This window comes from Pipistrellus hanaki (assembly GCF_964339955.1).
Source record: "Pipistrellus hanaki genome assembly, chromosome: 10".
Taxonomy (NCBI): domain Eukaryota; kingdom Metazoa; phylum Chordata; class Mammalia; order Chiroptera; family Vespertilionidae; genus Pipistrellus; species Pipistrellus hanaki.
Window position 1 is genome coordinate 452,617 of NC_140512.1, and position 16,474 is coordinate 469,090.

Sequence of the window (16,474 nt, forward strand, 5' to 3'; positions counted from 1 at the left end):
CTGTCTGTGCGTGCCTGGTAAGCGCCTGGCTCAAGGTGGGCCTCATCTGCCAGCTGCCTCCGGCCTGCAGTCCTGGCCCCTCGCCTCACCCCAGTGGCCCTGCCCCCCCGGAGGCTGAGCTGAGGCATATTCCGGCCCGCACCTCCCTCCAGGGCGGCCGTGGCCCGCGGGGGCGGCTGTGGCCTCGGGGGCGGCTGTGGCCCGCAGGGGCGGCTGTGGCCGTGGGGGCGGCTGTGGCCTCGGGGGCGGCTGTGGCCCGCAGGGGCGGCTGTGGCCGTGGGGGCGGGCCTCGTCCAGCCCGGCAGGCCCGGTGCCCGGTGCCCCATACCCGCTCCCTCAGCGGTGGCCTGGTGGCGGTGGGTGCACTGACGTGTCCACGCGTGAGGTGACGGTAACGTGTGTTCCTACAAAGCTCCTGGACAAGGATGTGCACCAGGACCTGGAGAAGATCAAGACCATCGGCAGCACCTACATGGCCGCCGGGGGGCTGGCGCCCACGGCCGGGGCCAAGGTGGGTGCGTCCGGGAGCCCCCCCCTCCCCCGCTGCCCTGGGCCCCTCGGCTCCCCACACCGGCCTCGGTCTGCTCTCCACACCCACCGGACCCGCCAAGCCCGCGGCCATCGGTGACCGGCCCCCTCCAGACTCCGCCCCGGCCCAGGGCCATCCCCTGCCCCTGCCCCCCGCGCGGAGCTGAGGGTGAGCCCACAGGCTGCTCCCTGCCCCCCCCAAAAAAAGGCAGAAAAAGAGAAGGAAGTAAGAAAAGATGCAGCGAGTGGAAAACAGACATGGGTGTGGCAGACGCTAGTCCACCTACACCAGTAACCCCTGTATTTGTCTACTTCTTGTTAATCTTCCCCGAGGGTATTTTCCCATTGAATTTTAGAGAGAGTGGAAGAGAGAGGGAGAGACTGAGAGAAATACATTAATGTATTTCCAACCTAGGTACGTGCCCTTGACCAGAATCGAACCCAGGACCCTTCTGTCTGTGGGCCGACGCTCTATCCACTGAGCCACACCGGCCAGGGCCCAGTAATCCCTTTAAGAGTGGGTGGTAAACACACCGAGTGAACGTCAGGCTGACAGAGTGGCCGATCCAAAAGACCCAGCTAGGTTTTCCACCAGGAACACGTGGGAAAAACTATCGAGGACACAGATACATTAAAAATAAAGGGAGGTAATAAAATAAACCCGGACAGAAATCCCCGGCAGAGAGACGGTCCCGGGGACCAGGAGGGCGTCCCCTCCGTGGAGCCCTGCCCCGGGGGAAACGGGAGCCTCGCCCCGGAGGTGGCCGCTGGCCGCCGGCCGCGCCTCCGTCTCAGCCCCTGCCTGCTCGGCGGGTGCGGGGTGCTGGCCCTCCGGGGCTGTGAGTGCTGGAACCCCCGATGAAGACGAGCGTCCCAGGGCCACGGCCGCCCCTCGGAGGGCTGCCTGTGGGTGTGGGCCCCGCCGGCAGCTGGCCTGCGGGCGCCCTGCCCTCCACCTCTCCCCCCAACGCGCCGTGCCGCCCCCTGCAGGCCAAGCGGAGCGTCGCCGCCCACCTGGGCACGCTGGCCGACTTCGCCCTCGAGATGTTCCACGTCCTGGACGAGATCAACTACCAGTCCTACAACGAGTTCGTGCTGCGCGTGGGTAGGTGCCCCGCCCGGCGGCGCGGGGCGGACGCCCCGGGGTGGCCCGCCCGCCCCGTGCCTTCCATGGCCTCCCCGGGGTGGCCCGCCCGCCCCGTGCCTTCCATGGCCTCCCCGGGGTGGCCCGCCCGCCCCGTGCCTTCCATGGCCTCCCCGGGGTGGCCCGCCCGGAGCCCCCACGCGGGCGTCCTGAGGCCGTGAACAGCCGTGGGGTCCCGGGAGGAGCCTGTTCTGTTCTTTCTTCTTTAAATATGTTTTTATCGGTTTCAGAGAGGAAGGGAGAGGGAGAGGGAGAGGAACACCAATGATGAGAGAGCATCATGGATCGGATGCCTCCCTCCCGCACGCCCCCCACTGGGGATCGAGCCCGCCACCTGGGGCTGTGCCTCTGACAGGAATCGGGCTCCATCCACTGAGCCACACCGGCCGGGCCAGGAGCCCTGCTCTTCCTGGGCAGGGAGCTCCGGGGCCCGGGACCCCCGGGCGTGGCTGCCTCCCTGAGCGGGGTCCGGCCGGTGCGGCTCCATGAGGGTGGGTTCGGCCTTAGGATGGGGCTGTGCCAGGAACTGCCACCGGAAGGGCGGGGCTGAGCCCCCGTGAGCCGTGGCCGCTGTCTTGCAGGCATCAACGTGGGGCCTGTGGTGGCCGGTGTGATCGGGGCGCGCCGCCCGCAGTACGACATCTGGGGCAACACGGTCAACGTGGCCAGCAGGATGGACAGCACGGGGGTCCCGGGAAGGATCCAGGTCAGTCCCCGACGGCTCCCCACGCCTCCCTCCTGCCCGCCGGGGGGTCAGGAGGCCAGGAGGTCAGGAGGCTAGGGGTCAGGAGGCCAGGGGGTCAGGAGGCTAGGGGTCAGGGGGTCAGGAGGCTAGGGGTCAGGAGGTCAGGAGGCCAGGGGGTCAGGAGGTCAGGGAGTCAGGAGGCAGGATGTCAGGAAGTCAGAAGGCCAGGGGTCGGGAGGCAGGAGGTCAGGAGGCCAGGGGTCAGGAGGCAGGAGGTCAGGAGGCCAGGGGTCAGGAGGCAGGAGGTCAGGAGGCCAGGGGTCAGGAGGCAGGAGGTTAGGGAGGCCAGGAGGTCAGGAGGCAGGAGGTCAGGAGGTCAGAAGGCCAGGGGTCAGGAGGTCAGGAGGCAGGAAGCCAGGAGGCAGGGCCGGCCGGCGCCAGGGCTCCCTGACCAGCGGCCGGGAGGCTCAGGAATTAGGGGTCCCGCCCTGTAGGTGGTGCGGGTGCTGTCCGTCCTCACTCAGGCGACGCCCGGGGCTGACCGGACTCTGGAGAGGGTCTGCCGTCCAGCGAGGGGGCCGGGCTGGCGGGACTGACCTGCCAGGGCCGGGAGCCTGGCTCTGGTGGACAGATGCCAGGGTGGGGCACCCTGGGGTGGGGGGGCGGGGATGTGAAGGAAGGAGACACAATCCTCTGCCGTTTACGAACTTGAGGTGAAGAGCTTCCTTGTTTTTCACTGGTTTTCACTGGTTTTCTGACTTTGTGGAGAGAGAGTGGAAGAGAGGGAGAGACGGAGTGGAGTGCCTGGGGCCTCGGAGCCGGTGACACGGGGCCGTGTGCCCGCGGGAGGGACGGGGCCTCTGGCTGAAGTGCCGGCTGGGAGCAGGAGGCACTGAGTCACGTCCTGTTTGGGGGGTCGGCCCAGCTCCCTCTGCCAGTGACCCCACACCTGGCCCTCGGGGCACGAGGTCCCTGGATGTTGATCTGCAGTGCGGCCTGAGGGTTCTGGCCCGTGACGGGCGACGGGGCAGCCGGTGTGGCTCGCTGGGCTCTGCCCCCCCCTCCGCTGAGCTGGCTCCTGCTGTCCTCCGACCCGAGTCCAGACGCCCAGTCACTGAGAGCCCCCGCCGGGCGCCGGGCGTGCTCTGTCCCACTCGCCCCGTGCCCGCCCCCCACGCCCTGCTCGCCCTCTGCCCTCCCAGGAGTGGCCGCGTGGCCGTGGGGGAGGGGCAGAGTCCCGGGCGCCTGAGGCCACCACCCCTCCCTGCAGGTCACCGAGGAGGTGCAGCGGCTGCTGCGGCCGGGCGGCTACCACTTCCTGTGCCGGGGCAAGGTCAGCGTCAAGGGCAAGGGCGAGATGCTGACGTACTTCCTGGAAGGCAGGGCGGACGGAAACTTGCAAACCAGGACCCTGAACTCGGAGCGGAAAATGTGTCCCTACAGGCGAGCCGGCCACCAGACCGGCCTGGCCGCGGGCCACCCCCCGGCACCCATGGTCGGAGCCGGGCGGGGGGCTCCGCAGGGCTTGGGGCTCGCCCCCCGGCCCCCCGGCCCACACCTGCCCCCCGGAGCGGCCGGGAAGGAGGCTTAGCGGGGACCGGGCAGAGGGCTCTGGGCCTCGGTCACTCGGTCACTCGGTCACTCCGGCAGGAGCAGCCCGGCCGGCAGAGCAGGGCTGGGCCATTGCTGGGCCGGGAAGGGGCACCGTCCAGGCTGGACAGAGCAGCTGGGCAGTGACTGGGGCGAACCCGCCCGCACAGACCGAGGCACATGGCGGCTGTGACCTGTGCCGGGCGGCCGGGCGGCTGAGTGTTCGGACCTTCGGGACTGCCGGCAGCAGGCAGGCGGGCGGGCGGCTGACTGGCTGGCGTGGGCTGCAGGAGCCAGGTGGCTCTGGCGTTGCCACAGGCCCCGAGTGAGGGCCTTGGACGGACGTTTGAGAACTGAGGGGCCGCCCCACGACCGGCCGAGGGGCGGCGGCTGCTTTCTTGAGCGTTGCCGTCGGTGAGCGCCGGGCCTGGGCCTGCAGCCACGTCCTGCGTGCGGCTCCCCTGCGGCCGGGGGCTGTGGCCGCGGTCTGTGCGTCCGCTTCCCGGGCCGGGCCGGGCCGGCTCGGCCGTGAGCGTGCGGGCCTCCCTCGTGGGGTCCCGCTGTGCCGGGCGGAGCCGATGGACGGGCGGCCGGGGGACAGGCCGTCGCACACACAGCGCCTCGCAGAGGGTCACGGTGCGCACGCTGCCTGGGGCTTGTGGCCTCCTGGCCCCTCGGCGGAGGAGGAGGGCGGGGCGTTCAGAGATGAACAGCCGAAGCCCGGAGGTGAGACCCCCCCTGCCCCCATGACGCGGTCCGCACCCACAACCAAGGGCTGCATTGGGCCCCGGCCCGGCTCGAGGGGCGGGCCAGCGGACAGCCCCTCGGACGCCCTGTCCCCGAGGGGCACTCGGCCCCCAGAACCACGTGCGAAGTGGGGGCACGTCCCCTCTGGGCCGGGGAGGGGGCGGCCGTCCTTCGTGTGTCACGTGTTGTGTTGCCTTATCTGTTCGGACGGTGCGGTCTCACGCACAGACGCCGGGCCCCTGGGACGCTGAGCCCCAACGGCCCCGGAGCCGGCCGCGTCCCCCACGCGAAGGCGAGCCCGGACCCTCCGCTCCCACACTCGGCCCCTGCCTGGCGACCCCGCCCTGTAGCATGACCCCGCCCCATGCCCGTGTGCCCTGCATGGCCCTCGCATGCCTGCGCCCTCGGTGGGGCACAGCCTTCCCCCGGCGCCCCCGCGTGCCCGCCCCCAGACCGGCAGGCCCCGCGTGACCGTCAGCCTCCAAGCCCCCGGGCGCCGGACGCCGTCTCCGAAGCAATAACTACCCCACGCGGACGCGCTGGGCTCCCGGACTGGGCGCCTGGGGCCGACGCCCGCCCGGCCCTGCCGGCAGCCCCTCCCTCTGGCAGCTCCTCTGGGGTGTCTCCTGGCACCGGGTGTGGGGGGGCAGCCCCAGGGGCTCCACCGACCAGGCTTTCCCTCTGAGGGTGTCGGGCCGAGAGGCACAACCCAGGCGGCCCCTCGGGCGCTGGGAGCTCCCCGCACACAGGTGCCGCCGTGCCGGCCCGGGGGCCCCGCCCCGGGCCATCTCACCGGACCTGTGCCCTTTGGGCCGGGCCCCGACTCCTTTAGGGCTGACCCCTCAGGACAGAAAGGTCAGACGGAGGCCTGCCGGTCCCGTCCCTCTCCAGCCAGCGCTGCACCCCTCATAGCCCGTCACCCCCGGAGGGCGCCCTGCGCCTCAGCCAGGGCCAGGCCCCTGGAGGACACACAGCAGAACGGGGTCCCAGACGCCCCACACCACACACACCTCTCCAGGGGCCTGGGCTCCACCCAGCTCCCGGCCACAGCCACCCAGTGTCCTCCACCTGCTGGCGGGTGAGGCGCTCGAGGACAGTCAGCCTCGGGCTGAATGCCGTGTGTCTGGCGTGTGGGACGGCCCGGGCACACGGGGCGCCGGCCGCCGGCACAGAACGTCTCCTCCACCAGCAGCCCCAGCCCGAAGCACAGTCTCAGGGGACCAGCCCCGTCCGGCCAGGAACAGAGGGAGCCCCCCCGCGGGAGCCTCGCTCCCTGCGCCGTCCCGCACGCAGGGAGGAGCGGTGCTGCCATCCTCCCCGTGACACCCAAGCCATTCGCACGCGGTCGCATGCGTGAAGTCCCCGTGTGTGTGATTTGGTTTGGTTTGGAATCACCCAGCATGCACCGCGAGGGCACCGCCCCGGGCCACCTGCTGGCCGGCCGCAGCGTCCCCCAGGGCTTCCCCCCGGGAGTCCCCGCAGGGCGGTCCGAGCCTGAGCGGGGCCCGCACACCCGCCCCCACACACGGATGCACACCCGCCCCCAGCACACGGATGCACACCACCGCGCACACGGAGCCCTCGCTTAGGACGGCCACGCCCACCCGGGCCGTCCCCCAGGGCACGGGCCCCCCGGGCCGTCCCCCCACAGGACTGAGTGGGCTTGTACGATCAACACGGGTCTATTTCTACGTCCCCTGCACACGAGCGGCCAGTCTCCTCCAGACGGCCCCCTGAGACCGGGCGTCGGTACTCTGTCCTGTTTTTATTTGGAAAACCGGTGAACGGGCTGACATGTTCCATGTGAATGTACGTTTCTTAATCGCAACTTTTCTACTGAGTGTTTGCACTATCCCTCCTTCCGGACCTTGTTTAACGAAAGTAAAGGAAGACCTTGCTTGACTAACCCTGTGTCCACGTCCATGGGAAACCGTGCCCGCGGTCAGGACCCTCTGCCCACCGCTGACCCGCAGGCAGACCGTGACTTCCTGTCCCCGCGACGACAAAGCCCACGTGGGGCCGTGGCCGAGGCGCCGTGGCCTCGGGGAACGTGGCCGGACGGCCAGGCTGGGCGGTTGCAGTGGAGGATGAACAGACCTGGTGGTGAGGGAGGGCCTGGGCCCTAGCCTGGGGGGTGTGGGCTGGCACTGGACGCGCAGGCCGAAGTCCGGCCCAGAAGGGACCCTGACCACCGAGGGTGAGGGGGGTTGGCCGGGCCACAGAGCCTGGGGCACAGCTTGTGCCCGTGCCAGCCCTGAAGTCGGAGCAGGGGAGACGGGTGCGTGCGGGGCCCACGGGGTCCCAGCTGGTAGCTGGGGGAAGGCGGAGCGGACAGGCCGGACCCTGGGGCCCTGGGGCCGCGGTCGAGGCACCAGCTGTCTGGGCTTCTCCGAGTATGGAAACGAGGTAGGGGCAGAGGTCATGTGACGGTGCATTGCAGAGGCTGTGGCAATAGTTCCCATATATTTTTAAAATGTATGTTTTATTGATTTTTTACAGAGAGGAAGAGAGAGGACAGAGTTAAAAACGTCCAGAGAGAGAAACATCGGTCAGCTGCCTCCTGCAACACCCCCTATTAGGGATGTGCCCGCAACCAAGGTACATGCCCTTGACCGGAATTGAACCTGGGACCTTTCAGTCTGCAGGCCAACGCTCTGTCCACTGAGCAAAACCAGTCAGGGCAACACTTTATTTTTAATATCGATGACGGAAAGACACCAAAGTATTTAAAAATATTTTAAAAAATTGATTTCAGAGAAAGGAAGGGAGGGAGAAACATCCATGATGAGAATCCTTGATGGGCTGCCTCCTGCACGCCCCACACTGGGGGTGAGCCCGCACCTGGGCCGTGCCCCGACCGGGAAAGGAACCATGACCCCCTGGTTCATAGGTCAGCACTCAACCCCTGAGCCAGGCCCAAAGCAGCCACCTCCAACTCATGCAACTATAGGCAGTCCCTGCTTCTTGCCACTTCCATTTGAAATATTATCCTTTTTAAATTTATCCTTTAACCTCCCCTAAGGGGTGAGGATATTTCCCGTTGGCTTTTAGGGAGCGTGGAGGGGGAGGAAGAGCAACAGACACACGTCGGTTGGCTGTCTCCCACGGCACCCTGGCCAGGGCTGGGACTCAGCCTGCAGCTGAGGCCAGAGCTCCCGACCAGGAATCAAGCCCAGGACCCTCTGGTCTGCAGGTGGACGCTCTAACCATGGAGCACCTCTGTTACAATCTGGTAACTGTGGTAACAAAGGAAAAAGCGAGCAAGTTGAAAAGTCGGCTTATGGAGGAGGAATGCGCTCAGAAAATGTACACACACACTGCCCAGGAAGTGCATGCACACCACACGCGTGTACACACACACACACACACACACGGGATGGCGGTGGGAGTGACCCCCTCCCTCGGGGAGCCTCCAAGGGGCTGTGGCGCCCCCAGGAGACCAGGTTTGCCGCCGCCCTCCTCCCAGAAACCCTTGTGGCCCTGTTGCAGGGTGCCTCATGTTGGTGCCTCATGTCGGGGTCCCCAGTGTCGGGGTGACCTGTCTTGGGTGCCTCATGTTGGGGTTTGAGGCCGGGTTTCTGTCTGACTGAAGCTTGAGGGGCCGTCTCTCCTCCCTACGCGGGAGGATCAGCAATTCCCCTCCCCCCCACCTGGGGGGGCGGCCGGGTGAACCCTCTGTCCCCCCGGCCCCCTCTGTCCCCCCGGCCCCCGCGCCCACAGGCCCCCGAGGCCCCGGGTGGAGCTGCACCCTGAGCTCCTGGTTTCCACCTGTCACACGTGGCCACGTGCCCCCCCCGCCCCCTCCTTCAAGGTGGCCCCCAGGACCACAGGGGTCTGAGTGACAAGAACTTTATCAACAGCCCCCCTGGGGCACAATGTGGGGCGTGGAGTGCTGAGAGGGCGTGGGGCTTACGCCGTGGGTGCAGGGCAGACAGACGGAAGGATGGCGGACTGACGGGGGGTGGGGGCGGGGGGGAGGCGGACAGACGGGGCGGGGATTGCGGACAGATGGGGGCACCGTGGATAGACGGGGGGATTGCGGACAGACAGGCACAGGCACCGGGCGGGCGGTCACTCGTCCTGCACCGTGAGGTCGTGCTGCGTGGCCTCCTCGATGCTCTGCAGCTGGCGGGCCTCCCACTGCCGCACGCGCTCCGTCTGTGGGAACGGGCTCTGAGGGCCTGGCCGCCAGCAGGGCCCACCCCCGTCTGTCACTGCACCCAGAGGGCGGGTCAGGGCGCTGGGCGCTGGGCCTGACGGTGGCCCAGGGAGGGGGTGGGGGGAGGGCTCAGAGGGGACGAAGGGGGGCGCCGGGGGCTGGAAGCAGAGCCCGGGACAGCGGGGACCGGGACCCTCCCACCCACCGGAGGACACAGGCCAGAGCAGGGGCGGCCGCAGGGGGCAGGGGACAGCGAGGGCCACCCAGCCTGTCCCAGGGCAGGGGGGGCGGGGGGGCAGGGGAGTCTGGGGAGCAGGGAGATGCTGGGCTCAGGTTTCACTGACAACCGTCCCCTGGAGGGTCACCCCGTGCTCAGCCTGGGACTCCCCCCGCCAGGCCCGCGGAGGCCACCTCCCGGGGGCCCCCAGCTCCTGGGGACGGGGACGGCGGGGTCAGGCCCGGCGACAGGACGGATGGATGGACGGGGTCGCCTACCACAGCTGCCAGCTTCCTCGGGTCCCGGCGCCTGCGCCCGGCCGTGGCGGTGTCGTCGGAGATGCCGGGCAGCCCCTGGCTCCGGGCCCAGCCCCCCGGGGGCCCTCCCGGCTCCGCCTTCCACTGTGGCCGTGGCCGTGGGGGGCAGGCGGCCTCAGTGGGTGCGGGCGGCTCCCCCTCGGGCGCCGGGGGGCCGGGCTCAGGCCCGGGCTGCAGGCCGGACTCCTCGGAGGCCCAGATGGTGGACAGCCGCTGCTTCCGGGGGACGGGGGACGGCAGGCCCCAGGAAGCGCGCCCCGGCCGTGGGGACCCATCCCCGGGGCCCCCACCCGGGCGGCAGGGCCGGGGCCCCCGCGGGCTCCTGCCCCGGCCGGGGACGCCCTCCGCGGGGGTGCTGTGCTTCAGGACGGACCCCGACGGGCTCCACAGGAAGGGCGGGGCCTCGTCCTCAGAGGAGCTCCACTCTGACACCTGGGACAGACAGGGCCTGAGCTGGCGTCTCCGAGCCCACGGACAGGCCTGGGGGACAGCTCTGCTGCCCGCCCGGCCGCGTGGAGGTCAGGGCTCCATCCCCGGTCAGGGCACAGGCCTGGGTTGTGGGCTCCATCCCCAGGGTGGAGCGGGCAGGAGGCAGCGGGTCCATGGTTCTCTCTCATCATGGATGTTTCTCCCTCTTCCTCTCCCTCTCCCATCCTTTCTAAATCAATAAAAATATATTAAAAAAGAAAACTGTCTTGAAGTAAAAATAACTTTTTTGGGGGGAATAAGTACAAAACTTTGTCAATAAAACCAGCTTGGCATTTACACTCAGCACCTAGCAGAGCTGCCCTCACACCCTCCAGGTGTGTAAGTGCTGGCAGGTGGGCGGGCTGAGGGCCTCGCCAGCACGGAGGCCGCATCCCCTGCCTCCGGTCACACCGGGGACACGTCCACTCTCTCCCTCACGGGAGTGGCTTCGAGCTGACCTCTCGGAGCCGAGCACAGCCCGGGGAGCACAGCCCGGGGAGCACAGCCTGGGGAGCACAGCCCGGGGAGCACCTGTGGGTGATGGGCCAGGTCCGCTGGCAGCCGTGTTTACCGAGATCCCTTCCCTTGAGAAGGAGCTCCCAGGGTGCCTTGCAGCCACAGGCAGTGAGCACCGTGTCCTGGGTCAGGACCACACGGGAACACGCTGAGAGCTCACAGATGGACGAGTCCGTGTCTTCACGGAAACGGCTCAGGACGCGAGGCCGACCTCTCCCGGAAACCAGCCGGGAGGCTCCTCATTGCGCGTCTCCAGCCAGACCACCGCTTGGAAAGACCCGGAACAGGGCCGAGCTGAGACCCACCTCACACTCTCCCCGACACGGCGGGGCAGGGGCTGCAACTGTACTGCTTACAAAGCCGTCAGTTACTCAGCAAGGAGGAATTCAAAAACTCCCATCACCTCGCTTCCCAGAACATTCCACACGGATGTAAGACGGAAAGGGACAAACAGGCATAAAAGTCTGGCAGGAACATGGGCGGCTCCTGTGTCAGTGGCCAGATGAAAAGCTGAAGTATAATTTACACAGTCCCCAGCCCGCCGGTGGGCTCAGTGGAGAGAGCATTGGCCAGGAGACCGAAGGGTCCCGGGTTCGATTCTGGTCCAGGGCAGGCGCCTCCTGGTTGCAGGCTCCTCCCCCACCCGGGCCTGGTTGGGGTTCGTGTAGGAGGCAACCAGTTGATGTGTTTCTCTCACATGGCTGTTTCTCTGTCTCTCCCTCTCTCGTCCACTCTCTCTAAAAATCAGTGGAAAATTATCCTCAGGTGAGGATTAAAAATAATAAAAATAAAGAAATAAGATCCTGGGAAGCAAAACAACAACAACTAGGACCTGAGACATTGCAGAAGCAGCTAAGAAAGCGTGATGGTTTCCACTGTGGGTCACCAGCTAGGAGGACAGGGACCCCTGGGGTCCGGGGAGGGCCCTGGTGGGGGTGGTGGGGATCCCTCCCAGCGGAGGGGGCCCCCAAGCCCAGGGTTAGAGGTCAGGCCTGCACCTGCCTCTCACCTTGACCCTGGGGCACCCTCCTTGGTCTGGGGGGGAGAGCCGGAGGGGACAGTGACCAGCCCCATGGGGTGGGGGGTGGCCCGGAGGGTGGGCAGGGGTCTCAGGGCAGGAGGGTAGCAGGCCCCAGAACCCTGGTGCCAAGTCCGGGGGATCCAGAGCGCAGACTGACCGGACCGCCTCCTGCCTCCCGCCCCTGCCCGCGCTCCCCCCCCCCCCGCACCGCTACCTGCCCCCCATCCCCCCTGACCCCATCCCATCTGCCCCCCATCCCATCTGCCCCCCATCTCCCCTGCCCACCTGCGCCCCTGGCTCCATCCCGCTCCCGGGCCGGCCGCAGGCGGGGCCTCACCTGGCGGGTTTTCACCTGTCGGCCCGTGCTGCGCAGGCGCAGAAGGCGCGGCGCGAGCTGAGGGTCCGCACCTGGCGCTCCTCTTCCCGCAGGTGAGCCCCCCGCCCTCACCGGTCCGCCGTCTGGGCCCCCGACCCCCCTCACCCCCACCCGACCCCTCCCAGAGGCATCGCCGTCTCCAAGGCAACGAGGCCACGTTCCCGGCGGCGGGCGGGTCCGGCCCAGCGCTGTCCCCCCCCTCCCGCCCACCGCAACCGCCGGCCCGCGCCCTCCGCACTGACCCACGGGACCGCTGTTACCCCGCTGTGGGGGGGAGGCTGAGCCTGAGGGGGCGGCTCCAGGACACCAGCGCCTGCCCCCGGGCCTCCCCGGCTCCTCGCCTGCCCCCCATCCCTGGGCAGAGGGCAGAGGGCCGTCACTGTTCCCCCTTCTCTAAGGTCAGGGCGCCCCTGCGTGTGGCGAGGCTGGGCGTGGAAGGCGGAGGCTGGCGCAGGGGCCTCCACGCGGTCCGCCCAGGCGGCCCGCCACCTGCCACGGCCCCGCCCCACAGCCCCGCCCCGCCCCCGCCCCCCGCGGCCCCGCCCCCCGCGGCCCCGCCCCCCGCGGCCCCGCCCCCGCGGCCCCGCCCACCGCGGCCCCCCGCCCTCCACGCGGCCCCGCCCCCCACGCGGCCCCGCCCTCCACGCGGCCCCGCCCTCCACGCGGCCCCGCCCTCCACGCGGCCCCGCCCACCGCGGCCCTACTCCCCACGTAGCCCCGCCCACCACGGCCCCGCCCCCACGGCCCTGCCCACCACAGTTCCAGGCCAGCAGCCTCCCCCCTCTCCCGCTCCCCTCTGCCCAGTGGGAGGGGCGTTACCTTTAAGAGCCCCTAGGCCGGTGCAGAGCTGGGACTCAATAAACGAGGGCTCATCCAAGGGCAGGAAGACTCTGCAGCCAGTGATCCGCCCATGTGCCACCTGTGTGTGTGCGTGTGCATATATGTGCGCCCATGTAAGCACGTGCATGCAGGCGCACACCTGCAGACAAAGCATCCATGACGTGTTAAATGGGAAAGGCTGTACGACCGACAGGTGGTGTGGGTCATTTCAAAAATCACACACAGCACACACACACACACCACACCACACCCCCCCACAGACACATACATACCCCCAGACACACACACACCCCACAGACACACACCACATACACACACACACACACCACAGACACACACACACACACCACACCCCCCCACAGACACATACATACCCCCAGTCACACACACACCCCACAGACACACACCACATACACACACACACACACCACAGACACACACACACACACCACACCCCCCCACAGACACATACATACCCCCAGACACACACACACCCCACAGACACACACCACATACACACACACACACACACACCACATACACACACACACAAACACAGGCACACTCACATCCAGAAAGACACCAAAAGGAAATGATGACATGGGCAATATCTCGTGGCAGGTGATGCACATGTTAACATCACTTCCATCCATTTCACTTGAGCCGGCTGCCTGCTCAGGGGTTGGCCTCAACCCAGGAACCAGGAGGTCAGGGTTCGATTCCCAGTCAGGGCACAGGCCCGGGTTGTGGGCTCCATCCCTAGTGGGGGCGTGTAGGAGGCAGCTGATTCATGATTCTCTCATCACTGATGTCTCTCTCTCTCCCTCTCCCTCTTCGCTGAAGTCAATAAAATATATTAAAAAAATAAATCCATTTCACCTTTTCTGAAAAGAACACGTAGTCAGTAAGAATAATAATAATAAAAATAGAGCTCACCTGGTGTGGCCATCATTGTCCAGATGGGGAGCCCAGGCCTCAGGCTGTCCAAAGTCCCAGAGCCTGCCCACGGGGTGGCCTGGATGCGGTCCCGTGTCCTGTTTTTTTCTGCACTAGGCCACCCCCAGGTGCCCTGATTTCATGACCCTTCACGGTGCCCTGACCCCCTGACCCCGGGGTGCTCTGACCTGCTGGCACATGGGCACCCTGGTTTGAGGACAGGGAAGGCTCTCTTGTTTGTGTTGTGAACGGAAACATTGTGAAATCTACAGTGTGTGTCTCGTGTCACATTTGTTGGTCACACAGTGTCACCCGTCCCCAGCCCTCCCCAGCGTGTCCAGCAGCCCCTCTGGAGCAGGTGGGGGTCCGGACACGGTGCTCCAGGCTCAGCCCGGGCAGGAGACAGCCCCACGCACTCACGAATGTTTATGGAAGAATCAGACCAATCCTCTCAATCTTCCAGAATACAGCAGCAGAGGGGACAATTCCTATGTCATTCTAGGAGGCCAGCATTACCCTGACACCAAAACCAAACGGAGACATTACAAAAGTGAACAACCACCGACCCATAGTCTCATGAACATAGAAGCCAAAAGCCGGCAACAAAATAGGAACAAATCAGGCCTGGCCAGGGTGGCTCAGTGGTTGGGTGTCGACCCATGAACCAGGAAGGTCACAGCAGGGCCGAATTGTGGACTCAATCCTCAGTAGGGGGCATGCAGAAGGCAGCCATCAATGATTCTCTCTCATCATGGATCCCTCTCTCTCTCTCTCTTCTCCCTCTCTCTGAAATCAATAAAAATATATAGAAAAAAAATGAAAAAACATACTCACCTGTGTCTACTTATAAAACTATTAGCAAATCAAATCTAACAAGACATGAAAAAATTCTGTGTCATGACCAAATGTCTAAGACTCAAAAACCCGCTAATGTGGCCCCTCATGTCAACAGGCTAAGGCGAGACCCCAGACTCTGTCCACAGCTGCAGAGAGCGTTAAAACCAAACATCACTCATGACCAAAGCTCTCCATGCCTGCGTGCTGGCTGCACCCCGTGAATGCACACTGTGATTCGAGCGAGACACCCCCACAAGGGACTAGAGACTGTAATGGAGGAGCTGCCCCCCTCTCTGTGCCAGGTCGCTGCCATTTGCCAGGTCAGAGAAGGGGAGGGTGCACCGCACCTGCTGACTGTGGGGCATGGTCCCGTGCCCAGGGGCTGGGGGATCTGATGTTTGGGGGCTGGTGGGCGGTGGGCACAGCGCGGCCCTGGGTGTGATGCTGTGACAGGAGCAGGTGCCTCCCCACCCGGTTGGGGGACGCAGGGGCTGGAGGCCCATCAACGGGGGGAGGGGGGGTGAGGCGCTGGAGGCCCTTCAGGGTGTGTGTGTGTGTGTGTGTGTGTGTGTGTGTGCCCTCGTCGGCAGAGCGGCCTTGGCTGCATTGACATCATCCCCCGTCAGCCCAGCAGCAAAACATATTTTTGTTTCCCAGGTTCAAAACACGTCCGGAGGGTCCCATCCTCCCAGCAGGCTGCCCTTGGCCTTGACCCTGCATTGTTTTTCTGAGCCGATTGCCCAACACTGCGTCCGCCCGCCCGCCCGGCTGTGAGTAAGCCCTGGGCTGGGAGTCCTGGACTAGGCGATGACCAAAGGCCTGCCGGTTTCTCACTGAGACCCCAGCCCAGCCCTTGGCCCAGCCCAGCCCCCAGCCCCCAGCCCCCAGCCCCCAGCTCCTGGCCCCTAGCCCAGCCCCCAGCCCCCAGCCCAGCCCTTGGCCCAGCTCAGCCTCCAGCCCCCAGCCCCCAGCTCCCAGCCCCCAGCCCAGTCCCCAGCACTGCTGTCTGTCCCCCACTGCCCCCGGGCACTGCTGTCTGCCCACTGCCCCGGCCCTCTCTTCCATGGCTGTTTTGCTTGTTGCTGGGGAGGCTGCGCTGTGGGCGTGCCCCCTGGAGGCCTCAGCACGTCAGTTTAGGGTGTTCTTGTCGGTCCGTGAGCACCTGCTGCACAGAGCGAGGAGGCTCAGGTGTGTGAGCCGGAGGCCTAGACGTCTCCTGACCGGCCTCGTTCAGCCCACTCAGAGCAGGGAGGTGGCCACTCACACGGGGTATGGACACAAACAAGGGCCTCCTGTACCTTCTCATTGAAATATATTTTTATTGATCTCAGAGAGGATGGGGGATGGAAACTTCAACAATGAGAGAGAATCATGGACCGCCGCCTCCTACATGCGTGTATGTCTCCCCCCCCCCCCCCCCCCCCCCCGCCAGGGATGGAGCCCACAATCTGGGCATGTGCCCTGATTGGAAATCAAACCAGTGACCTGATCGATGCTCAACCCCTGAGCCATGCTGACCGGGCATGTACCTTCTCATTTTCACTTCCCTTGGAAATTGTACTCAACTTGCATGTTTACTGTTCTCCCTCAGTACATACAGGGAGGCCTGGTTTGGGGGCCTGGGCTCCCCAGAAAACCAGCAGCTCTTGGGGACAGTGGGGCCACCTCAGTCTTTGAAGGGGCGGGACATCTGTCCTGCAGCCCAGGAGAAGACCCTGGAAAGAGGGGTTTTAGCTGAAGAGAAGGCCTTGCTGTCTGACTCCTGACTGCATCTGGTCTGAGTCAGAAAGTCCCAGGGGTCGAACTCTGGGTGCCTGGGGTCTGGGTGCCCCTGCAGACTGGGCACTCTGTCCGCCTCAGCCCTCTCCTCTGAGGGTACAGTTACCCGGCTCACCCTGTCTCCCTCCGGAGAAAGGCAGGGAGACTGGAGCTCCAGGCTGGAGCCTCTGACCTGCAGAGCCACCACCAGCTGACGCCATAGTCCTAAACGCCGCCCTGTTCTCCCCGAACCGGGTTCCCCTTTGAAAACGGGTGGGGCCTGGCCGGTGTGGCGCAGCAGTTGAGCCTGGACCTAGGAACCAGGAGGTCAGGGC

The 16,474-nt window shown here is 66.1% G+C and overlaps 3 protein-coding genes across 3 annotated transcripts in view; 1 reads left to right on the forward strand and 2 right to left on the reverse strand.

The window, feature by feature from the left end:
* The window catches only part of ADCY1 (adenylate cyclase 1), a 31,821-nt gene extending 25,151 nt beyond the window's left edge, over positions 1-6,670 (forward strand). Inside the window, exons 17-20 of the mRNA XM_084897716.1 lie at positions 413-511; positions 1,519-1,633; positions 2,254-2,378; positions 3,628-6,670. Coding sequence (XP_084753842.1) covers positions 413-511; positions 1,519-1,633; positions 2,254-2,378; positions 3,628-3,948 — 660 coding nt within the window. The 3' untranslated portion in view covers positions 3,949-6,670. The remainder of the gene's footprint in view (positions 1-412; positions 512-1,518; positions 1,634-2,253; positions 2,379-3,627) is intronic.
* The window catches only part of IGFBP3 (insulin like growth factor binding protein 3), a 44,969-nt gene that overhangs the window by 17,727 nt on the left and 10,768 nt on the right, over positions 1-16,474 (reverse strand). The gene's annotated exons all lie outside the window — the stretch shown is intronic.
* Positions 8,766-14,746, reverse strand: CCDC201 (coiled-coil domain containing 201; the record flags this gene model as incomplete). The annotated part of the gene is made up of 3 exons (XM_084897294.1): positions 8,766-8,852; positions 9,349-9,819; positions 14,729-14,746. 3 exons carry the CDS (start codon positions 14,744-14,746, stop codon positions 8,766-8,768), a joined length of 576 nt encoding a protein of 191 aa, XP_084753420.1.